The sequence below is a fragment of the Panthera pardus genome, unplaced genomic scaffold, assembly GCF_024362965.1.
Source record: "Panthera pardus isolate Hobbes unplaced genomic scaffold, ASM2436296v1 HiC_scaffold_24, whole genome shotgun sequence".
NCBI lineage: Eukaryota > Metazoa > Chordata > Mammalia > Carnivora > Felidae > Panthera > Panthera pardus.
In genome coordinates this window covers 23516484-23540563 of record NW_026526810.1, presented here as the reverse complement: position 1 = coordinate 23540563, position 24080 = coordinate 23516484, and the positions used below count along the sequence as shown (strand labels likewise).

The following is a 24080-nucleotide window of genomic DNA, read 5'->3' as shown; positions in this document are numbered from 1 at the left end:
CTAAACTCTTGCACATATTTCTTTGTTTTTAAACGTTTATTTATTTTGAGAGAGAGAGAGAAGGAATCCCAAGCAGGCTCCTTGCTGTCAGCACAGAGCTGGACATGGGGCTCGAACTCATAAGATGTGGGATCATGACTTGGGCCGAAATCAAGAGTCCAAAGTTCAATAGACTGAGTCACCTAGGTGCCCCAAACTCAGGGCTTTTGTACTTCCCAGAATGAGTCATTTTTAAAGGATGTAATCTTTTCTAAAGGTGTAATCTCTCCACCTAGGTGGGGCTCAAATCCATAATCCCGAGGATCAAGAGTCATGTGCTCTATTGACTGAGCCAGGCAGGCACCCCTCCTGCACCTATTTCTGCTGTATTCCTTCCCCTAAGCCTATGCTGCTCTATCCTTACTGGCCTGCATACTGCTCTCAACACACCATATACTCCTCCCACCTCAGGGCTCTTGCTCATCCTGTTCCTGCTGCCTGGAATGCACCTCTGCCTATCAATGTCCTACTCATGCTTCAAACCTGCCTCCTTGTTCATTAACCTTTTCCTGATTTCACAACCCTACTTCCTTCCCTGTTGGAAGTTAATCTCACTTTCTTGTAGCAAAAACCACAATCTCCACTTATTTCGGGAGCACAGGGGCCATTTCTGGCCCTTGTCTACCTTCCCACACACAGCCTAGCTTAATACAGGGCAGGGCCTTCAACAATGCTTGCTGAATAGAACTGAACTATACTCTGTCATAAAGGATGTTATCCATGCTGTAGTTGGGGCACAGAAAGAAGATGGGAGTGTGTGTACCCAGAAACCATATTCTAAAGGTGGGAAAGGATTCTGAGGTAACAAGACACTTGGGTTATAGAGAGAAGAATATAATAGAAAGGTAGATGCCCAATCCCACTTGGACCGATACCCTGCCTTCTAGAATACCTGGACTGCCTGAAGCACTGAACAATTTCCATGCCTGCTTCTCCTATGGCTCCACAAACCACACCAGTTTCTTTCTGCAACCTACAGGCCACTTAGTCACGTTTGTTATAGTCAGCCGTTGTTTTACGGCCTCAACCTTACGTAGGCCAATTGGCTGGCTGGGGTGGCCGTGCAGGCTCCTCATATTCAAGGGCAGCTGTACTTCCCACCTTGCACCATCTGAATGTGAAGATCCAAGACTGGCATGGTAGTCCCCTGCTTGGGAAAGACGACCAACCTAGGAGATGGAGTGGGGGCAGTGCTGGACTGGGCAGGCCCGATCCGGAACCGCTTTACAGCTACCACTAAGAAATGACAAGTGCATGCAGTCTGTTAGTGTATCAATAGCTCAGAGGTCTTCTGCAGCAGGCCGGTGACCTTTGGTTATCGTAGGGTGTAAATGTTCTCAAACCCACCAGCCACAGCCTCCCTCCGTGACCCCCAGTCAGCACATGGCACTGTAAGCCATCTCTTTCCCTCGTCCATACACTTCATGCACAGCAGCAGCTTCTTTGCTATCCCCATTCCTTTCTCCTGTCTCCTCCTCGTCTTTTTTTTTTTTTTAATGTTTACTTTATTTTTGAGAAAGAGAGAAAGAGAGAGAGAGAATCAGTGGGGAGGCGCAGAGAGAGGGAAACCGAGGATCCGAAGCAGGCTCCGTGCTAACAGCAGAGAGCCCGATGTGGGGGCTTGAACTCATGAACCTCGAGATCATGACCTGAGCTGAAGTCAGATACTCAGCTGACTGAGCCACCCAGGTGCCCCCTCTTCCTCCTCTCTTTATGGCAACATTTCCTTTAGTGGGATTTGACCTGGCCTCACCTCCTCTGGACTACTCACTTGATTAGCATAGCGTTTTGGTAACTTCTTGCCAGTGTCAACATCCATCTCTTCATCATCTTTTTTATCATCTTCTTCCTCACTCTCCATCCCTGTCCAGTCATCTTCAGCCAGTCGTCTGGCATGGTTCACGTAATCCAGCCGCTTGCTGGAGGAAAGAAGGCACAAGGACAGGCCTTTATGTCTCATAGGAAGACCCCCTACAATGTGACAAGTTTAGCTTAATTCAAAGGCCCCAAGTTCAAGAGACCCTGGGGATTCTAGTGGAAGAGATGGTAGATTTTCCTTCATAAGGCTAAACTAGTCATGGCCCCCTCACTGGTCCTGGATAGGAAGCACCCTCTGAACCCACTCAGCCTTCCTCAGAATTTCTTAAAAACGGGCAAAGTAAAACGTTGAAAGGAATTTTCAAGGTTCACTAGCTGGAAAAGCCGACCCCACTCCCACCCACCCCATTCCAGACTCCCACACCTCTACCCAGGTGAGAGCTGACACTTTCCTGCCTGGCAGGCATCTAGTCCAAAGGCCCTGGGTGATTGAAGAGAAGAATCACTGAGACGTGGTGAGGAGTTTAAAACAAGGACCACTTCTGGGATTTTCCAACTTCCATAGCTTTCTGAGGAGCGGCCAGGCCTTCTTCTAGTTCTTATCTAAATTTCAAAACAGGCCTCTTAGCTTACGATTTAATCTATCTTTTACTTGTTTTTGCTTTATTGTTATCCTTCTCTCTTTTGAAAAAAACTACGTATTCTAGAAAGCTTGGGCAATTAGTTAAGAAAGAATAAGAACCGTTTGGAACCTAATTGTTCCAAAGTGATCTGTAGATACCTCGTAACCTCCTGCACTTGGTTCCCTCAATGCTAAGGCAAGAAATCCACTACGGAGGCAGTGAGACCAGCTCAGCCGGTTCTCCTCAGATACTCTCAGACACATGAGTTCTTGCACATTCACGTGAGGGTGCACACCAGAGAGGCATATGAAAGCACGATGGTGTTTTAATTCAAGAATAAGGAAGGGGGCACCTGGTGGCTCAGCTGGATATGCATCCAACTCTGTCTCAGGTCATGATCTAGAGGTTCATGAATGTGGGCCCTGCGTTGGGCTCTCTGCTGTCAATGCAGAGCCTACTTCCTCTGTCCTCCTCTCTCTGCCCCTCCTCCCCCATCCCCTCTTTCGCTCAAAAATAAATAAACATTAAAAAAAAATTAGTTCTTTCTAATCCTCTATTCCTTATTACCCAGAAAAGGCCTGTGTTGTACTCAGAATACAAGGATAGGCCCTGATTTCAGAGCAGCCCAGCCTCAGACACTCCTATCCTGCTCTCTTCCCCTGCTTGCTCATCTTGGCATTGAGAATTAAGTGTATGGAAGACATTTCCTCAGATTCCCTGTGGAATTATTTGTATTGAATTCTCAAGGGCTCCACGGAAACATTCGGGCTGAAGGCAGACAGGAAGACCACACCAATGCCAGGATTCAGAGTGCAGAAGCCACACAGGGAATGTGGGGAGTGGAAGTCTGGGTGTGGCCTTCCCAAGTCCCTAAATCGCAAAGCTCAATGCTGCTGCCAGGGAAAAAAGAAAAATTTAACCAAATAACTGAGCTTTTGCTTTCAAACTTCAGCCTTTCCCTACGTCTCCATCTTTTCCTAAGCTCTGGGTATAAAGGATGTCTACCTCTGCCAGGATTTACCCCTCCCAACCTCATGGGCAAGGTGTACCTACTAAGGGTCTACTTCGAAGAAACAAGCCTAGAGCCTCCTGATTGGAGGCTCCCAGCCTGGAAAGAGAAAGCAAAGAGTTAAAGCATCCCTTACGATTTCTGCAGTTCCAATAGTCGGCGGCGCCGCTCACTCTGCTCCAAGGAACTGTACTTGGACTTGTACTGGGACAGGCGGGGGTGTGGGGCAGCTGTGCTGTTCAGATCTTGAGACACAGAAAAGCTACTGGCCAGGGCTTGACTCAGCTCTTCCATCTTCCCTACAAAGGAAAACATAAGAAAATGGTTCATTCATTTCATATCACCTCCTGTGTACAGGCAGTTATGATGTAACATGATGGCTACATTCCTAAAAAAAACTCACTTGATCCAAAATCACAACTGTTTCCATGGGGAGAGAGGAAGTTAAAGGGTAAACGAGTTATATATGAGCATAACATTAATTCCTGCAGATATTTCAATAATTATCATCTTGATAGCTCTCAGTGTACCGATATAAACTTATATATACATCAAGACAAATCAAGTTCACCCTGCTAACTTTTGCTTTGTCATTCATCACCATTAGCCCGTCACTAATTTCTTTTTACCATCATTGATGTCCAGTGATATGATCAAGTACCTAATTTTTTCCTGAGTAGTTCTAAATAGCCATTACTCAATAACTTTTAATATTAATATAACTTTTTAAAAAATGCACACATTTTATTTTATTTTATTTTAGAGAGAGAGACAACGGCGTGAGCAGGGGAGAGGGCTATGGGAGAGAGAGAGAATATCAAGCAGGCTCCACACTCAATTCAAAGCCTGACGTGGGGCTTTGATCCCATAGCCCTGAGATTATGACCCGATTCAAAATCAAGAGTTGGACACTTAATTGACTAAGCCACCCAGGTGTCCCTATTTTATTTTTTTAAGTAAGCTCTACACCCAATGTGGGGCTTGAACTCACCACAAGATCAAGAATAGCGTGTTCCACCAACTGAGGCGGCCAGGCACCCCTCTAATATAACTTTCCCTTTAAAAAAAAAAATTTTTTTTAATGTTTATCTATTCTTACAGAGAGAGGCAGAGAGAGGGAGACACAGAATCTGAAGCAGGCTCCAGGCTCTGAGCTGTCAGCACAGAGCCCGATGTAGGGCTTGAACCCATGAGCAATGAGATCATGACCTGAGCCAAAGTTGGATGCTTAATTGACTGAGTCACCCAGGGGTCCCTCTAATATAACTTGCTGATGCAGATTTTACCCAACTGTTGTTTAACTTTCTAATAAATGCCAACTTACGTTAGAAAATTTAGCTCCAGGAGAAATACTGGTCCTGAGCCCTTACAGCAAGACAAGAGGAGCCCCAATCCCAAACCTGGCAGTTGCTTTCTCATTGTATATTTTGTTTTGTTTGTCTGTTTGTTTGTTTGTTTGTTTGGAGTGGACAAAAGGAAGGTTTCAGGGCTACCTATATAGGACTCACTTGTCAAAGAGCTAGATGTAGAAGGCTACCTACCAGTTAACACCAAGGTGTGTGAAAGACTGATATGTGGTACATTTGGGAGATGGAGTAGATTGGAGACAGAGTACCCAGGTGTGCCCTAAAGAATGGGAGTAGAGAGAAAGAGGTGAATTCACACGTCACTCACCTTTCTGTGAATGAAGGTATGAAGGGCATAGGAGCTTAGCTAAGGGTTAAAGGTGTGCCTCAGACTGTAAGAAAAAAGAACATTTAGGAGAAATCAGACTCACAAAGCTGGGCTGGCCTAACCCTTTAGGTGTAGTATAAAACAGAAGGCATCCTCAGTGCTTAAACTCCACCCCAGGCCAGGTCCCACTGCTCTGAGCACCAAAACCAACAGGCTCATTCCAGAGCCTCCATGGTTAATAACAACATTATGGGTCTCTATTTGGCAATGAATTACTTTCCATTGCACATTTGAAGTCAGACCACCCCCCCCCCCCCCAATTTGCAGCATTTTTTTTTTTTTTTAATTTGAGAGGAACTTAAAATAAATTGTGGTTAGAAACTCATGACATAAAATTTACCGTCTTAACCATTTTAGGTTACAGTTCAGTAGTGTTACGTACATTCACATTGTTGTGCAACCAATTTCCAGAACTCTTCTCATCTTGCAAAACTGAACCTCTATCCTCATTAAACATGAAGGGAACTTTTTCTTAAATTTAAGATTGACATATTACTGGTATGGTTTTGAGGTGAATCTTTTTTTTAATTAAAAAAATTTTAATGCTTATTTATTTTTGAGAGAGAGAGAAAGAGTGCAAGCTGGGGAGGGGCAGAGAGAGGGGGACAGGATCCAAGGCAGGCTTCACGCTGTCCTCGCAGAGCCCGATTGTGGGGTTCCAACTCACAAACCACGAGATCCTGACCTGAGTCAAAGTCGGAGGCTTCACCGACTGAGCCACCCAGGTGCCCCAGTGAATCTTAACATACATGTAATGCAACCAGGGTGGCCATTTGTGGTTGAGCTGGGTGATGATTACGTGGGATTCATAATGGTATGCTATTTTCCGTATTTTCCTGTACTTGTGTACACGTCTAAACACTTCTTTAACACAATCTTTTAAAGAATTCCTGATGTCCTCGGCTTGCCAAAGTAATGACCAAATCTGAAATACACTCATTAGGCCTTGCCATGCTTTTATCTTGGTGTGGCCTCCCGTTCCGCCAAGAATCACAAAATCATTACACACGCCTTGGATACTGGGGCGGCCCTCTGTATCTTTGTGGCTGTTCTTGGCGGGCTCCTGCTCTTTCAACCCATTCCTTGGATGGGGCTGCCTCCAAGGGTCCTGACCTTAGCCCGGGTGGTCTCAGCCAGACTCACGCGCGTCCCCTACTGCCTCTGCCGCCTCCTCCTCCCCCCTCCGCCGCCCCCGCCTCCCACTCCCCAGGCGGGGATCTATGCCTCCACTACTGCTTCCACGGGGTTCCAGCCCCGGGGACACTACCTGCTCCACTCGGTCCTCCTCCCCGCCACAGCCCCGCATTGCCTTTCTCTAGGAGCGCGGCCCCCTAGGCCTTGCACGATTCGCCCCTCCCCCACAAAAAGTCCTTGAGGGGTCCTGGCCCGACCGCCTGTAACAGAAGAGCGGCAGCGCGCCCAACGGGAGCCTGAGCCTGGCTTTGCCTCTCCAGGGGACGCCTCGGGAGTCCAGGAGTACCAGCCGGCCAGAGGGAGAAGCAGCCGGGCGCCGAAGGGCAATTCGGGAGCCGGCGGGGCCCAGGCTCGAACCCAGGACTCACCAGGAGGAGGTGACAGTTCCAGGAGCCGCGGCCACTGCTGACCGGGGCAGACCAATCAGCTGCTCAGGGAGGGCCGGGCCCACCCTTTTGGCCGCTGCCGCGCCGCCGGGCCCACCCGCCGCGCGCCGGGAGTTTCCGGCTCCGCCCACCATCGTGAATTCCGGGAGTGCAGCCGCCGTCCGGTCGCTCGCGGGCCGTTATTTCCGCCTTCACTGGCTGGCGCTTTTTCGGTTGGCCCAGGCAGGGGTCCTTTTGTGATGCACTGTTCGGGACCATTCCTGCCCGGTGACTTGGCCCTGCCGAGGCCTGACCACAAGCTCCTCGGGGCTCCTTTCGCCAACGGGAAGAACCCCGATCTCGGGGCTGGGCATTCAAAGCCCTCCAGGCCCTGGGTCCTGAATCTTCCCCCAGATCCGCCCGCTTTTTAGGAGTACAGGCAGTCCGCTCTCTCTCCTATGCCGGCAGTGCCGGTTGCCTGGACGACACCCCCGGCCCCCGACTCCTCACACACCCGTCTCAATTAGACATTCCCGTCCCTTTCGCTGTTACTACACCGGCGACATACCTCAATTACAGCCCGTTTGCTCAGTTTGGGAGTCTCTTTCCTACTCGGCTGTGGGCTTGGCAACGGCAGGGACCTGGCTTGATTGCTGCTTAAGAAGGCAGCGTCTGGCACAAAACGTAGCACTCAGTAGACCTTGGTGAATTCCTTGAAGGGATTACAGCAAAGGGGTAGGGAGGGGAGAAGCAGCCGAGATTTAGGAGAGATAATCAAATTAGAATGCAACCTCTTGGAGGGAGGACTGATGAGCCAGACACTGCTTCACGTGCATTATCTCCTTTAATCTCCAAATAACACAAGGAAGTAGACTGAAGCTCTGAGAGGTTAAGTACTTGACCAAAATCACACAGCTTTCAAGCCAAACGTTTGAACTGCTGAATGTTGGACTTACAGAGAAGTTGGATATTACTACACTACAGAAAATACACGTTTTGAGTCCAAGGAATGCCAAGATGTTACTTGCTACATATTTTAAGTACATGACACCATCCATTTGAACAAAAAAACACAGAAGATCAGACTGATACAGAGGGTAATGGGTGCTTGGGGTCCTGGAAGACCCAATTTTTTGGGCCTCAGAATTTATGTAGGTGAGCTCTATTTTTTTTTTTTTAATTTTACTTATTTTTGAGAGAGAGAGAGAGAGAGAGAGAGAGAGAGAGAGAGAATGAGTGGGGGAGGGGCAGAGAGAGAGGAAGATACAGAATCTGAAGCAGGCTCCAGGCTCTATCAGCACAGAGCCTGATGCGGGGCTCGAACATATGAACCTCAAGATCATGACCTGAGCCAAAGTCTGGTGCTTAACCGATTGAGCCACCCAGGAGCCCCAGTGAGTAGTCCGACTCTTTCAGTAGTCCGACTGAGCAAGGCTGTGCACTAGGTTATTTATTTGATGCATCCTCAAATAATAGCACATGTTTGCCTGATTTATGAGACAGACAAAGAAAAGCCCAGGGCCCGACTTCACTAGGGAACTTTGACATCAGGATATTAAGTATTTTGTGTCCCAGAACCACCATCTCTACCCATGACTATGGAGGTCACACTAAGTGGTCAGAACTGCACAGAAAAGAACAAAGGCCCTACACATTAAAGCAAAATGAGCTGAGGTCCAGGAAAAAAGGCTCCAGTCCCTCATTCATACTCAGCTGAATAACTTCTCATATCACTGAAAAGAGCAAACTAAATGGTACTTGGCCCAGGGGTTCATTTGGAGCCAGTCTGTGTTCCACAAGGGCCTGCTCTGCCTAGAACAGTGTTCTAGTTCCCCAACTATAGCCATTGGCACCTCACCTTCACAACACTGGCCACATACACATACACATACACCTGTGCTTAATGTCTTTAAATCAATTTACTATTTTAAAAAGGCTAAACAGGGGCACCTGGGTGGCTCAGACAGTCAAGTGTCTCACTTTGGCTGAGGTCACGATCTCGAGGTTCGTGGGTTCGAGCCCTGTGTTGGGCTCTGCGCAGACAGCTCAAATTTTGTGTCTCCCTCTCTCTCTGCCCCTCCCCTGCTGTGTTTGCTCTCTTTCAAAAATAAATAAACTTTAAAAAATAAAATGAAATAAAAAAATAAAAAGCTAAATAGGGGAGCCTGGGTGGCTCAGTTGGATGAGTGTCCGACTATTGATTTCAGCTCAGGTCATGATCTCATGGTTCCTAAGTTCAGGCCCTGCCTTGGGCTCTGCGCTGGCAGTGCAGAGCCTGTTTGGGATTCTAGCTCCCTCTCCCTGCCCTTCCCCTGTGTGTGCAAGCACGCGCGCGCGCACACACACACACACACACACACACACACACACACACACAGTCTCTCCCTCTCTCTCTGAAAATAAATAAACTTAAAAGAGGAACACCGTAGCATTTCTTTAAATCACTTCCCACTTTAACAAAGTATCTATAAAATATATACACTGTGAAAATAGTATATGTTATAATCTAGCTAAATACTAGTAAGTGCAGAAAACTGTGAGACTGAGGACTTTGTAAGAATCAGATTAGCAAGTGTTGGAGAAGTGACATGGAGTAACACAAACAGAACTTTTCTTTTGTACAATCAGCAAAATCCAAAGAGAACAGAAAAGGGAAGGTCCACTTTCTCTCTCCATAATTCAATGTTATTTAAGGTAGAATCTATGCACCCCCTAAAATCATCCGGTAAGTGCCCACAGGAGGAGGAATCCCTACCTAACACAGAGAAGCTTGGGAGCAGGACGGTGTCCAGCCATTTCCAAAAGAGGAGGCTCTCATTAGGAGCCCTGAGTGTCACTCTGTCATCAGTCAACAGATGCGTGTATAATGCCTACCGTTGGTTAGGTACTGTGCCACAGGAAATACCAAAATGACTCAGACTGACCCAGTCCCTGCCCTCCAGGGGCTTACAGCCCAGTTGTGTAGTAGAGAAAGACAAAAGGTAGGTGCTATAGCTGAGTGCAGACCGGTGTTAAGGAGCTCAGGTGACTGGGTAGAAAGCAAGTGGGGTGGGTCCTGGGGCCAGTGTTCAGGGAACTCCTCTCAGAGATGACATTTGAGTCAAGACCTGAATGATGAAAAGGAGCCAGTCATGAGGACAGGGAGACTGACCCCATTTCCAGAGAGGCTTTGTGTAAGGGGTAGACAGAAGGCAGGGAGGAGGGAGAAGCGGTGGGAAGATGAAGTCACAGAGGCAGGCGGGACACCGAAGCCTGTAGGCCGCAATGGGGAGTTTGGATTTTACCTGCATTGCAGACGGAGGTCTTCAAAGTTATGAGATAACCAAATTTGAGTTTGAAAGAGCTCAAACACTGGCCACTCAGTGGGGAACTGAAACGGGCAGTGATGGATCAGGAGGCCAGTGAGCAAGGCTGGCGCTAAAGTGGTGGCAGGGAGGGCTTACTGTTCTCAAAAAGGGGAGGAGGTAAATAAGAATTACACACGTGTTCAAGTCCAGTCCCCCAGCCAAGACATTCCTCTTGAGGTTACTGGAAGTGAAAGAGAATTGGAAAGGGAACAGCTTTCTCCTGATGTAATTTGATGTGATGTAAGGCCTAGGCCCTTCACCCTCTCAGCCATCTTGAGGACCAGAGCTTCTCACTGCCCACTTGGAGACACCCTGTAGGAGAGGGATTCTTCAGCAGGAGGGAGACTCTGACTTGAGAGAGTGACAAAGTCATGTATTAACAGTTGTCACATGAGCCAGGATGCAGAAACTGCAGTCATAGGAGACCCTAAAGCTCAGAGGAGCCACACTTCCTCTCCTCCATTCCTCACCTCAGCTCTGGGTGAGAGGAAGGAACCAAGGTGCCCTTGGTTCACCTCTACACTGTCCCTAGGGCTCAGCTCTGGGTGAGAGGAAGCATGTCAGAGAGGTTAGAGTCTTGCGTTCTGGAGCTGGATGGCTTGGGTCCAAATCCAGACTCAGCTACCCGCTGGCTCTGTGGCCATGTGAGTTATTTCACCTCCATATGCTTCAGTTTCCCCCTCTGTAAAATGTGGCTAATAATAGTAACTACCTCCAAGGTGGTTATAGTTAAGTGAGATCATCCATGTACGGTAAATCATCAAAAATCTTGTTTTATTAGTGCTTAACTTCTTGTTTTAAGATCACCTTTCCCTTAACTGACTGACATATCGTGAGTAAGTTGACTTTGGGGTCCCTGGGTGACTTAGTCGATTAAGTGCTGGACTTCAGCTCAGGTCATGATCTAGCGGTTCATGAGTTCGAGCCCCGCGTCGGGCTCTGTGCTGTCAGCTAGGAACCTCCAGCTTGCTTCGGATTCTGTGTCTTCCTCTCTCTCTACCCCTCCCCCACTCGCACTCTGTGTCTCTCTCTCTCTCTCAAAAATAAACATTAAAAATAAATAAATAAATAAATAAACAAATAAATGAATAAATCGACTTCTAATTAGGTGAGCCCAAGATGGTCTCTTTCTTGCAGACCAAAGTGCATGCCCATGATTTTAATCCAGGTCTTCCTGAGTCCAAAGTTCCTAATCTTTAGCCCACCAGACATTGCCTGCTCTGTATTTTAAGGGATCTCGTTTTGCTCCTGATTTTCAGCCGGTGAGCTGAATGGGTGACTTGGTTCACCTCTACATTGCCCCCTCCCCATGCTAGGAAGAGTCCCAGCCCTGGATGGTGGTGGGGGCTGGTGGGGAGGAGGATATCCTCTGGAAACTTCCCTGGGGACTGACAGTGGGGGCCATTCTCAGATGCGAAGACCAAGATCTGTCCTAACGTTCATACAGCTTTCATCCTGGGTCAGGACTGAGGATTGCTGGGCCAGGCAAAGCACCTCTAATTTCTTTGCTGCCTCTTTTTAAGTGTTGACTGCACTCTTTTATATCCTCTCCTCCACAGCAAAAACTTTAAGAGCAGAGTGTGGTTCAGCCTTCTGCTATTTAAGAGAGGAGAGGGAGTGAGGCCCAGCACAAGAGGACGTGCCTCAAGTCACACTTTTAAGTCATCAGCAGGGCTAGGCCCCTGCTTCTCTTTCTTTTTGCCCACTCTTGCCTGCAGCCAGTCAGCCTCCCACCCTCTCAGTTGTTGGGAGATGATCTGGAGCGTTTGTGGTGGTGCTGGCTCTGTGCCAAGCACTGGACTAGGCACAAGGCTTGTGCTTCTCAAAGTGTGACCAGCAGCACCTTGGGCCCACTCCAGATGTGGAAGGGATGGGCTATCTTGCTACCATAATTTTTAATGGTTGTGTTTCATCATAAGGATATCCAATACTATTTTTAAAATGTTTTATTTATTTTTGAGAGCGAGAGAGAGGGTGTGTGCGCAAGTGGGGGAGGGGCAGAGAGAGAGGGGCCTAGAGGATCCAGAACAGGCTCTGAGCTTACAGCAGAGAGCCCAATGAGGGGCTGGAACTCATGAGCCATGAGATCATGACCTGAGCCCAAGTTAGATGCTCAACCAACTGAGCCACCCAGGCACCCTGAGGATATCCAATAACTTAACCAGTCCCCTTGGGACACATTTTCAATTTTTCGCTATTATTCTGTATTATAAATACTGTGATGAAGATCCCCGTAGCTATTTTTTTGCAAAGACCCATAATTTACTTATGCTAAATTCTTGCAAATGACATTTCTAGGTCAGAAGGTATATAATGTATGTTTCTAAGGTTCTTGATACATATTGTAAAGTTGACTGAGAGGGTGTATCAATTTGCCCTCCTGCCCACTGTGTATATACATTTTTTTTCATCCATTAGGCTTTTTTGTAACAAGTCTAGCTCCCTACCTTTCCTGCAAGTTTCTTTTGTGACCTGGGGAGGGAAAGAAAGGAGGGGCTGAATTTTAAGGTCTTTTTTTTTGTTTGTTTGTTTGCCTTCCTCTAAGCTTTAGGTTTTAACCCATGCAAGGCGCTCCTTTAAGCACTTTGTAGGAATTAAACCATTTAATTCTCTCCATAATTTTTTAAAACTTTTTAAAAAGTTTATTTATTTTAATAAATAAATAAATAAATATAAATAAATAAATAAATAAATAAAAATTAAAAAGTTTAATTTATTTTAAGAGAGACAGTGGGGGAGCTGAGCGGGGAAGGGGCAGAGAGAGAGAGAGAGAGAGAGAGAGAGAGAGAGAGACTCTCAAGCAGGTTCTGCAGTGTCAGCACCGAGACTGACTCAGAGCTTGAACTCATGAAACTGTAAGATCATGACCCCAGCCAAAATCAAGAGTCAGACACTTAACTGACTGAGCCATGCAGGTGCTCCATTAACTTTTTTTTTTTTTAAGTAGGCTCCACAGCTATGTGGGGCTCTAACTCACGACCCTGACATCAAGTTGCCTGTTCTACAGACTGAGCCAGCCAGGTGCCCCCCTCCATAATTTTTAATGTATTATTATTAACCATTCCCATTTTTTTTTTTTCACTTTTTAAAAATTGTGGGGGCGCCTGGCCGGCTCATTTGGAAGAGCATGTGACTCTTGATCTCAGGGTTGTGAGTTTGAGCTCCATGCTGGGTGTAGAGATTACTTAAATAAATAAATAAAACTTAAAAAATATTGTGGTAAACTGTAACATAAAATTTACCATTTTTTCTCTGCCTTCATCATGGAGCCTGCTTTGGATCCTCTGTCCACCCCTCTTTCTACCCGTCCTCTGCTCATGTTCTCTCAAAAATATATATATATTAAAAATATTTGCCATTTTAAACATTAAAAAATTTTTTTTTAACGTTTATTTATTTTTGAGACAGAGAGAGACAGAGCATGAATGGGGGAGGGTCAGAGAGAGAGAGGGAGACACAGAATCTGAAACAGGCTCCAGGCTCTGAGCTGTCAGCACAGAGCCCGACGTGGGGCTTGAACTCACGAACCGCGAGATCATGACCTGAGCCGAAGTCGGACGCTTAACCGACTGAGCCACCCAGGTGCCCCCATTTTAAACATTTTTAAGTGTATAACTCCATGGTGTTAATTACATTTACCATGTTGTATTCACCATCACCACTATTTCCAAAATTTTTTCATTACCCCAAACAGAAACTCTGTACCTGTTCAGCAATAATTCCCCATTCTGTTCACCTATCTCATATTTCTACTTATTTGCAATACAGAAAATGGAGGCATAGGAAGGCTAAGTAAAATAACCAATGTTACATGGCTAGTTAAGCATAGAAGCCACGATTCAGAGTAGGCAGTCTGGCTCCAGAACTTGCTTTCTAAATCTGGCATAGGTTTTTTTTGTTTTGTTTTGTTTTTTGGGTTTTTTTTAAGCCCAATTTTTCTGCTTACAGGTTATTTCTTGTCTTCCCTGCAAAGAGTGAAAGGCTTTTCTAAAGAATCTTGTATTTTACTCCTAAATTCCTAAACCCAATCTCCTCCAAGAGAACTTTGAAGTTGTATCCATTTGGGCTACAGGTGCAGGATCTAACTACTCCAAAGGGCAAATCTGTTTCCTTGTCCTGTGCAGTCTGATAGGAGCCAGTGGTGGCTTTTAGAGCACCAAACTCTCCATGAAATCCCCAATCCTGGGAGCCCTAAGGACATTTCTCAAATGGGCTGAGATTGTGCCCAGCCACCAGAGCTCAGTGCTGAGGAGTAGGATTTCTCTTTTTTTTTTTTTTTAAAAGAGAGAGAGAGGGGCGCCTGGGTGGCTCAGTTGGTTAAGTGTCTGACTTCAGCTCAGGTCATGATCTAGTGATTCTTGAGTTTGAGCCCCACATCGGGCTCTGTGCTGACAGCTTAGAGTCTGGAGCCTGTTTCAGATTCTGTCTCCCTCTCTCTCTGCCCCTCCCCTGCTCATGCTCTGTCTCTCAAAAATAAATATATGTTTAAAAAAAAATTAAAAAAGAAAAAAGAGGGCCTCCTGAGTGGCTCAGTGGTCGAGTGTCCAACTTCGGCTCAAGTCACGATCTCACAGTTCGTGGGTTCGAGTCCCGTATCAGGCTCTGGGCTGACTGCTTGCTCAGAGCCTGGAGACTGCTCCGGATTCTGTGTCTCCTTCTCTCTCTGCCCCTCCCCTGCTCACACTTTGTCTCACTCTGTTTCTCAAAAATAAATAAATGTAAAAAAAAAAAAAAAATTAGAAGAAAAGAGAGGGAGAAGGGCAGAGGGAGAAATAGAATCTTAAGCAGGTTTCACACTCAGCATGGAGCCCGAAGCATGACCCAAGCTGAAATCAAGAGTCAATTGCTCAACTGACTGAGCCACCTGGGTGCCCCCCTCCTTCCATTTCTAAAGGAATGGCACCGAAAAGAACATGGCCTTTAGAGTCAACTCTGGAATTGAACCCCAGCCTTTACAATTCTTTCTGAAGCTGAAAAGGCAGGGATATCATGACCTACCTTGCAGGGTTGTTGGGAGGAACAAATGGTAGCCACTGAGGTAGGGCCTCAGTGAGTGTTAAGCTGAGTGCTTGCTCCTTGCTCAAACCTTTATACAGCACCTTGCTGGGGACGAATCAGATTGCCTGGTGCTGCTCTTTCTCTGCTGGCTTGGAAACTCAAATTCAGGGATTCTCTCTAAACCCCTACCTGTCCCAAGGGCTGGCTGTGCCAACATTGACAGTCTTTTAAAGGGAGCATGATGCCAGCTCTGCCACTTACTGGCTATGCAGTCTTGGGCAGTTTGACCCATCTCTGCCTCAGTTTCCTCATCTGAAAAGTAGAGGATAATTGGATTCCCTGCTTCATAGCACTGTTGGAAGTATTACACAGATTAAAACATGTAATGCACTTACAGCTGTGCCTGACACATACGAGAGGCGTTTGCTAGTGTCAACCTGCCCTTTGTTTCTCTACCAAATGCTGCCTTTCACCTGGGGAAATGGAGAAGGCATACATAAAAGTCAATCCACTGGTCTTGGCAGTCTATTTATTCTCCTCGTGCAAGTCTTGGGTAAAAAGAGGTAGTCTCCCTACTCTCCAATTCCCTACCACGAAGACCATGTTTCCAGGAAACCTCCTGGGCCTCTTCTAACCGCTAGATGGCCAAGCTACAGGGTGATTATTTCCTTAGGCAAGCTAACAGCAAACACTTCAGCCCTCTAATATGGTATTTCCTGGGGCTGGAATATCAACAGGAAGTCCTGTGGGGAAGATCTCTGCCAAAACACTCATTCCCAGGAAGGGATTGGTAAACTGACAAATTTGCCCAGCCCTGTACAACATCCTGCAACCTCCACATGCGCCCCTGTGGCAGGCCTCACCACAGGCAGGTCGCTGCTGACCCAGTTCTTTTCTACTGGGTTCTTGAGCCAAGGAGCCCAGATGTGAACCTACGTGAGAAAAACAGACAGACAAAAATTTGCTCTTACAAAAGTTGGGCCATTTATTGGCATTAGGAAAGCATTCCTTTAGGCACGGGTGGGTCCCTGAATACTAATCTCACCCATTTTATGAAAACTTGAGACCAGACTCTCCATCGTCTGTACATAGCTTAATCACAAAACAAGAGCAAGTACTCGAATTAAACAGGTTTAACCAAACTGTCCTGCTACAAGATAATAAAGGGAAAGCTAGGGGGAGGGGAGGGGCTCAAAGTTCCTTCGCACTACAATGTTTCAGGTACATAATCTAACAATTCCGCAGTGCAGCACAAAACCGCTTCCCATTGTCTCTTAAATCAGTAATGTAATTATCAATAGTCCAAGGACCAAGAAAAGTTTATGGAAAACGGCCGTACCCTTTGGCTCTGTGCGTGACCTGCTGCTGAGGGACAAAGTTCTTAAGAACCAACGACTTGGCCGATACACTCTTGGGGCAAGCGCCCTCACAGAATCTCAAGCATCAGGTCTCAGCTTTCCCATCCTCGAAAGGCAGGGACGATCGGCTAGGCCTCCAGATCGGTCGGCTAGGCCTCCAGATCGAAGTCATCGCGCTCCTCATTGTACTCCAGCACGTGCCGCTTGATCTTGGACGAGTCTACCCAGGTGACAAAGTCCTCCATGCTGCGCGTGACAAGGAAGGCGGGGTCAGTGACCACGTCGGGGCCCACGCGCACGTGGCCCTGTTCCACGAAGGCCACGGCGGCCTGGAGGTGCTGCGCCATGCGCAGCTTCAAGAGCACGGTGGGCAGTCGGCGGCGGCAGAAGGACGAGGCCGTGACGAAGTCGCAGAGCTCGAGCGAGCCGCGCGTGGGCACCAGGCCGAGAGCATACAACTTGTCCAGCAGCGCGGCCGAGGCGCGCACGCGAAACGGGTCGCGCTCGGGTAGGTCGCGCAGGCGCCGCGCCAACTCACGCACAGCCCGGCTCAGCTGGTTGTAGCGCGTGTAGTCCTCCCGCCGCTGCAGCCGATAACGCCGCAACACGCGCAGCTCGTGTAGGTTGTGGTCAGTGACCTCCCAGTTCAGGAAGTCCACCTGCTTCAGCAGCTTCTGCTCGTGGAACTTAAGCTTCCGCACCATGATGGCGGCTCCCGGTGCCGCAAGACCCAAAGCTAAAAGCACAGACCAGTGGCGGCGCGGCTTCCGCTTGGGAGCCGAAGTGCAGGCCGCCCTGGGGCCCCTGGGCCAATGAAAGAAAGGCTCAAGGCCACGCCCTTGATTCCCATTGGTCAGAGTATAGCCACGCCCCATGCATCTATCTCGCGTTTCTTCTTTTCTCGTTGGCTGAAGCCGAGTGGGAGTACTGAAGAAAGGCCGGAGGTGGGGCAGCAGGCCGGGGGCGACACAGCGAGGTGTTTTTGGTTTTGTTTTTTGTTTTAAATTTCCACGAGGTCTTAAGTTACCAGAAATATATCCCCTAGTGAGGTAATCATTTCTTCGCATTCAGGCCGATGCCCTTAGGGACTCTCAGGAGTGTCTGCCCATAGAAGCTGAGGAAGCCAGTCCTGGGGAAGACGGGTGACTGCTGCGCCTGTTTGATGGGGTTTACCGTGCTAATTCATCGTCGGGTTCCTCCCACCTGGTGGGAAGTTTTCCGGATCCGGCGGACGGGAGACCGGCTGGGTAATTGCGGTCGCTCGCTACCGCCAGGTAGCCCCCAGGAGGGCGGGTGGATCCTCCCTGTCAAGTGGGGCTGAATGCAGGCGAACCTATAAAATACTGATTTCCGGGCCGCTTCTTTATACGCACTGATCGGGATCTATACGGGAGCCTCTTTGAAATATGTATTGTTAGTAGGGATGTCGGGTGGTTCAAAAAACCCAGCAAGTCTGAGAAATTTGGATATTAAGTACAAAACCAACTCCTTAGTTGAGCTCAAACGAATAAGCCTGATAGGATGGACTTCCGTCACCCTCAGTACTGGTCACCCAGTACTGAGTTTAATAAATTTAACGCTGTTATGGGTAGTTATATCTGTAAGGTACAGTTGAGTGTAGCGCTGCAGGACTAACCTCTTTATTTGCCCAGGCCTTTGACGCCACCTAGCTTCTTCGTTGATTATTTTATTTTTGTATAGTTTTCATTGTCCTTTTAATACTTGACGTGGAAAATAATATATGTAACACGTGTAAGTTACAAACTATAATGAATACTTATGAACCCAATAGCCGGTTTAAGAAAACATCATCAGGACTATTTCATCTACCTATTCCAGCCACTCCTCCAACCAGAGGTAATGGTATTTATTCTGAATTCTGTGTTTATTTTTGCTTTTTGTTTAAAAAGAAAAAGTAGTTTTATCATTATACATGCATCTCTAAATACATTGAGAACCTTCTTACTCAAAGTGTAGCCAGTGGACTAGCAAAGAGCTTGTTGGACAAGCAGTCTCATTCCTGACCTACAGAATCAAAATCTGCATTTAACAAGATCCCCAGGTAATGTGTATACACACTGATTTTGCAGATGTGATTAAATTAATGATTTTGAGATGGTGAGAATATACTCAATTATCTGGATGGGTCCCATGTTATCATAAGGGTCCTTATAAGTGAAAGAGGAAGACTGAAGAGGCAGAGATGGGATGATGAAAGCAGAAGTCTGAGTGATGTGATAGCGGGTTTTAAAGATGAAAGGGAGCCAAGATCAGGGGACTGTGGGCAGCCTCTAGAAGCTGGAAAAGGCAAGGAAACGAATTTTTCCTTAGAGCCTCATGAAGGAACATGGCGCTGCTGACACTTGAGATCCAGTGAGATCCAGTTTGGATTTCTGTAAAACCATAAGTTTGTGTTGCTTTAAGCCACTAGGTTTGCTGTGAATTGTTACAACTGCAATAGAAAACAAATACAGATTGTTTTTTTTTTTCTAATTGATTTGAAGATGTTCTTTACGTGTTATGGATATTAATCCTTAGCCAGTTATATATGGAACAAATATCTTCTCCCAGTTTGTAGTGTGTCCCCACCCTTCATATTCCCCCAAGCCTCATTCACTTCCATCCTCAATTCTTGCTCAGCATGTCTGCAGTAGGACTCTTGGTTAACTTCCTTCTCCCAGACAATAAACAAAATAAAAAATAAACTATGTGTTTTAGCAAGTGATAAGCGCTATGAAACAAAATTGAGCAGGCTTGTAGGAGAGCTTGGGGTGAGGAAGAGCTGTAATTTTAAATAGGGCATGTCAGGATAGGTCTTACTGAGAAGGTGATATTTTATAGGGATTTAGCCATGTGGATATCTAGTGGAAGAGTATGTCAGAAAGAGGAAACAGTGCAAATGCCTTGAGACAGGCATGTGGCTGACATGTCGGAAGAGGAGTAACAAAGCCATCCTGGCTGGAGCAGAATGGGCTAGGGAGGGGAGGAAAGGGGGTTCAGATAACAGGTTCATAGGCCTTTGCCTAAGTAAGGACTTTGCTTTTTATGTTTGTGAGATGAGGACACTGAATGGTTTTGAGCAGAGGATTGACATCTAACATATTTTAAATGGATCACTCTGACTGCCATGTTGATAATAGACTGTCAGGAGGCAGAGGTGGAAACAGAGATTGGTTGGACACTGTTGCAGTGATCTGGGTGAGAAAGATGGTGGTTGGGACCAGGAGAGCAGCAGTGAGATGTTGATGTGAGAGGAGACCCAGGATGTGGAGAGTCAAGGATGGCTCCAATTTTGGCCTGAGAAAGTGGAAGAAACTACTCCTCACTTGAGATAGGGAAGGCTGCCAAGTAAAACAGGTTTGGGGGGCACTATCCAATATTGCTTGGGACATGTTGGGTTGGAGGTGTCTGTTAGACATCCCAGGGATGTCAAGGAGAAAGACATTTGAGTCTGGAATTCTAGAGAAAGGCCTAGGTTGGAGATTAAAAAATTGAGGTGTTATTGGCAGATAGATGGTATATCAAGCCAGGGCAAGGTCATCAAAGAAATGAAGATGATAGAAAAGACAAGAGGAGCACTTTCTGTAGTCACTCTAGTTTTAAGAATTATTGGAGGGGCGCCTGGGTGGCTCAGGCAGTTGAGCATCTGACCCTTGATTTCGGCTCAGGTCTTGGAGTTTGTGAGTTTGAGCCCCACGTTGGGCCCTGTGCTGACAGTGTGGAGCCTGTTTAGGATTCTCTCTCTCTTTTCCTCTCTGTCTGCCCCTCCTCTGCTCTCTAAATAAAAAATAAATAAGTAAAAGAATTGTTGGAGAGAGGATAAACCGGTGAGGTAGAAGGAAAACATGGAGAGTATGGTCTCCATAATGCAAGTGAAGAAAGTATATTCAGAGGGAAGGAGTGATCAACCTGGTCCAATGCTACTGAAAGGTTGAGTTAGAGGGGAAGTGAGAATAACTATTAGGTCATTGATGACTTTGACCTTGACAAGAATAGTTTCAGTGGAGTGTGAGGGTGAAAGACTGCCTAGAGGGGTTTAAGAAGAGAAAGGGAGGAGAGAAATTATAGGCAGTTAGTACAGATAGCTATTTTGAGGAACTTTGCTAAGGCACACAAAGAGAAATGGGGCAGTAGCTGGTGGGGGAAGTAGAATTGAGAATCTATTTTTTGAAGATGTGGGTTGATTCTTTCCTCAATACTCACAGCTTGTTGGAGGCCATGCCAGTCTATTCTACCTCCATGAACTCCCAGATTTACTTCTCCCTAGCCCAGCACCCTTGCACTGTCAGGCTCTTGTCATCTCTTGTCTGCTTTGCCACTGTGTAGTCCAGTGTACTCCTGCTGCCACCAACTCAACCTGGAAACCACTGTTGCAGCTCTCTCTTACTGACTGTTTCCTAAAAGGGGAACGTTGTGTGCTTGGAGGGGGAATGGATGCTGTTTGCCGAGCTTGAATCAGGGTCCCGGCAGGAAAGAGAGAACACACTCCAATTAGAATAATGTGAAAACTGAATAAAGGGACTTTGTCGTAAGGGAGTAGGCAGGGTGTAGGGAAACCACAAAGTGCAGTTTCCTGAGACTAGTAACTAGGGGTCTGCATTACCCTAGGCTTGAAGGTCACTGGAAGGAAGGGAATGGAAGGTACCTATACTGGATGGAAATCTCTGTGAGCATCAAGAGAGTTTCCCACAAGAACCTGGAAATAAGGGTGGTCCCTGAGAGTTAGAAAAACCCACCCAAAACAGGTGTGGGAGTAAATCCAAGATGGTTGGTCTGTGAATGTGTGACTGAGGTGTTTGGGAACCAACTAAAGACTAGGATCCTAGGTGGATGAGCAGACATCCCATTGATTGTATTAAGGGAGCTAATAAAGGTAAAATGTTTACAATGGTGTCTGGCACTAATGAAGTAGTTGCTGTTTTTAGGCCCAGCTTGAAGAGAGGCTATCTGAACCCAAGAGAGATCACAGAGAAGCAGTATCCCAAAAGCAGCTGGGGGAAACATACTTCAGCTCTGGTTGTAGGAGAGACAGGATAACCTGAATCCTTAAGCTCAAGGCTGGCCCTATTGTGGGGGGACAATATCTCAATGTTTCTTGGCTGAAAAACTTGTTACACCATCCCCTCTTCAAGGGGTTTCTAGATTCACTGAGCTAACCTTCTGGTAACTGGGCTTTGTGAGGAGTGGCCCAAATTGCCTTGATCTATTGATGCAAAAATTCAGGTCTACCTGACAGTTGTATTTCTGTGCTGGTAACTATACTTACTGAGGTGAGCGTTTGGTTATGTATATAATTGTCAAATCACTTTGTTGTACATCTGAAACTAATATATTGTATGTCAACCAAACTTTAATTACAAATAAAAATTAAAAAAAAATTAATACCTGCCCTTCTGGGGTTTGTACATAAGCCTTTATTCAGGTCATATGCCAGCCCTGCATAGGGAATTGGATCTACTCACTGCACCAATGAAATTGGGTTTTGGAGCCAGAGGCCTGCAAATCTCACCCCTCAAAATAGCCAAAGGTGCCACATTTAACAGCTCCACCTTATGCCAATTAATCTGCAACAAGTAGGAAGACAGAATGGAAGGTCTAGCTAGAAGGGGTAGGCAAGTTTCCAGGGCACAGCCAGGAAGAGGAGTAGGGGCTGAAGCCTTTGTCTCACCTTAGATACCTCCTCCTCCAGGAAGCCTTCCTTGATCCTTGCTCCACCCAGGCTGGGGTAGGTGCCCTCCTATGCACATTGCAGGGTACTTGTCACCCTGGGTAGGGGAGTTATCTGTTTACTTGTCCCAACATATCTGAGCTTCTGGAATGTAAGGACAATGTCTTATTTGACTTTGGACATATCTGAGCTTCTGGAATGTAAGGACAATGTCTTATTTGACTTTGTATCCAGGAGGCCTGATACAGAACTGATTACTCAGTTAATGTTTTCTTGGATGCATGATTTAATGAATGAGACAGACACAGAATAGACGAATTAAGGACAAGACGGTGGACTGTAAACCCTAGATGGGGGACACAACCTACTGCCTCCTTGTGTTGTAATCCCCAGTGCCCAGGACAGTGCCTGTTAGTGCCCAAAGTGTTCTGGATGGGCCAACCAAGGGTCAAATCCCCCTTGCCTCTTCCTGGAAGCCTCCGCGGACCACCCCTCTCTCCTTGCTGCTGATGGCCTATAGGAAAAAATCCAGTCTGCGTAAAGCATCACGGAACTGGGTCTTGCCTAAACTTGTTCCCTGTTGCTACATATGTAGGGTCTTGTCTTTCCCTTTGAAGTAAGTCTCCCATGTCAGCCCTGTCTGGCTAAGGTAGTAGGACCTGTAGCGGCCAGTATCCCAGGCCTCTAAGGCTTCTTCCCAGAGGACGCCGCTGACTCCGGGGACCACTCTGGGTCCCCCTCCGGAGAACAATCCCTAGGCTGCGCCAAGGCCCAGTGTCGCCCAGCCTCGCTGGAGTGGGGGTGGGGGAGGCAGCGGAGTGGGAAGAGGCGTCGGCGGCGGGTCTCCCTCCTAGCCCTCTTCCTTAATCCCCAACCCCGGGTGTCGGCTCTGGCGCCCTCCTCGCAAGCCCGCACTTCGCAAACTTTTGGAGTTTTCCTCCAGTTGCGTCACGGAAAAGGCAAAAGGGTGACCGAGCCCAGAAGGCGAGGCGGCGGCGGCGGCGGTGGCGGCGGCGCGGAGCGGAGCCCGAGCCCTTCGGGCGCTAGGTGTTTCCCAGCGTGGGCGGACGGGCGGGGGTCTTGGGGGATCGCGGCCCCCTAGAGCGCTGGTCGCTGTCACCCTCCCACAGCCGGATCTGGGAGCGGGCGAGCGCTGGCGAGCGCCAGAGGGAAAGAAGCGAGGAGTAGGCGGGGGCCCCGGCGCCCGAGCCCCAGGCCGCGGGAGGGCGGAGCCGGGCCGTCCCTGCCCAGCCAGGACGCACGGAAGTGCTGTGGAGTTTGCCCAATTCCCCAGCCTGCTTTTCCTCCTTCCCTCCCTCTCCCCACCCCTCACCACCACCCCCCCCTCGGCTATTCCCTCCTTTCTCCGGACGCCACCTCCCGGAATCCCTTTTTCTGTTGTTTTGGAGCTAGCTTTTCGCTGGCGGCGCAGAGGGACTGCGAGTGTTGGACGCGGAGGCGGGCTGGGGGCGCAGTCCGCCGCCCACCGGCAGGAGCCCGCGGGGCAGAGCGGAGGACGGACGGCGAGCCGGCCGGGCGCACCATCTGCTCGCCGCAGCGCACTCCCCAAACTCCTGTTGAGTGTGTGCGTGCACGCCAGGGTTGGGGGTCTGTACGACCTGCGCGCGGGGACCGGGTACCGCGGGGATTACCTTTGGACGAGGTCCGTGGACTCAGATCAGGGTCAGCTTCAGGCTCAGAAACTGCTGAGGAAATAGGCAAACAAAAGAGGCCACTCAGCTAGTGGCCAGAAGTCGCCAGAGCGCCTCGTCGCGCCCCCTCCTTCCCTAGGGTGGGGGCCGGCCACTTGGGAGGCGGGGAGAAGGCTCCTGAACCGGCTGGGGGCTGGGGGCTGGGGACTGGGTCTGGGGCCGGGGGCCGGGGCCAGAGCCGGGCCAGACCAGGCCAGGCCGCCGGGGTCGACGAG

The 24080-nt window shown here is 47.9% G+C and overlaps 2 protein-coding genes across 10 annotated transcripts in view; both read right to left on the bottom strand.

Annotated features, from left to right (window-relative positions):
• The window catches only part of SNUPN (snurportin 1), a 35922-nt gene extending 12002 nt beyond the window's left edge, over positions 1–23920 (bottom strand). The window contains exons 1-4 of one of the 9 annotated variants that reach the window (XM_019441388.2): positions 23806–23920; positions 5164–5227; positions 3626–3788; positions 1811–1958 (exon numbers count right to left, since the gene is read on the bottom strand). In XM_019441388.2, the coding sequence (XP_019296933.2) occupies positions 1811–1958; positions 3626–3783 (306 nt within the window). In that variant the 5' untranslated portion in view covers positions 3784–3788; positions 5164–5227; positions 23806–23920. Of the gene's footprint in view, positions 1–1810; positions 1959–3625; positions 3789–5163; positions 5228–5605; positions 5748–6490; positions 6667–6703; positions 6731–6785; positions 6914–7350; positions 7478–23805 lie in introns of those variants that run through there. The other 8 variants (XM_019441386.2, XM_019441385.2, XM_019441389.2 and 5 more) reach the window with 8 other exon arrangements.
• Positions 16635–17253, bottom strand: IMP3 (IMP U3 small nucleolar ribonucleoprotein 3). Its single transcript, XM_019441394.2, has one exon. It carries the CDS (start codon positions 17187–17189, stop codon positions 16635–16637), a length of 555 nt encoding a protein of 184 aa, XP_019296939.1. The 5' UTR covers positions 17190–17253.
• Positions 23921–24080: the final 160 nt, after the last annotated feature.

Bases quoted from the DNA above. Each gene is read 5' to 3' on its own strand.
- IMP3 (XM_019441394.2), bottom strand. From the start codon at position 17,189: ATGGTGCGGAAGCTTAAGTTCCACGAGCAGAAGCTGCTGAAGCAGGTG.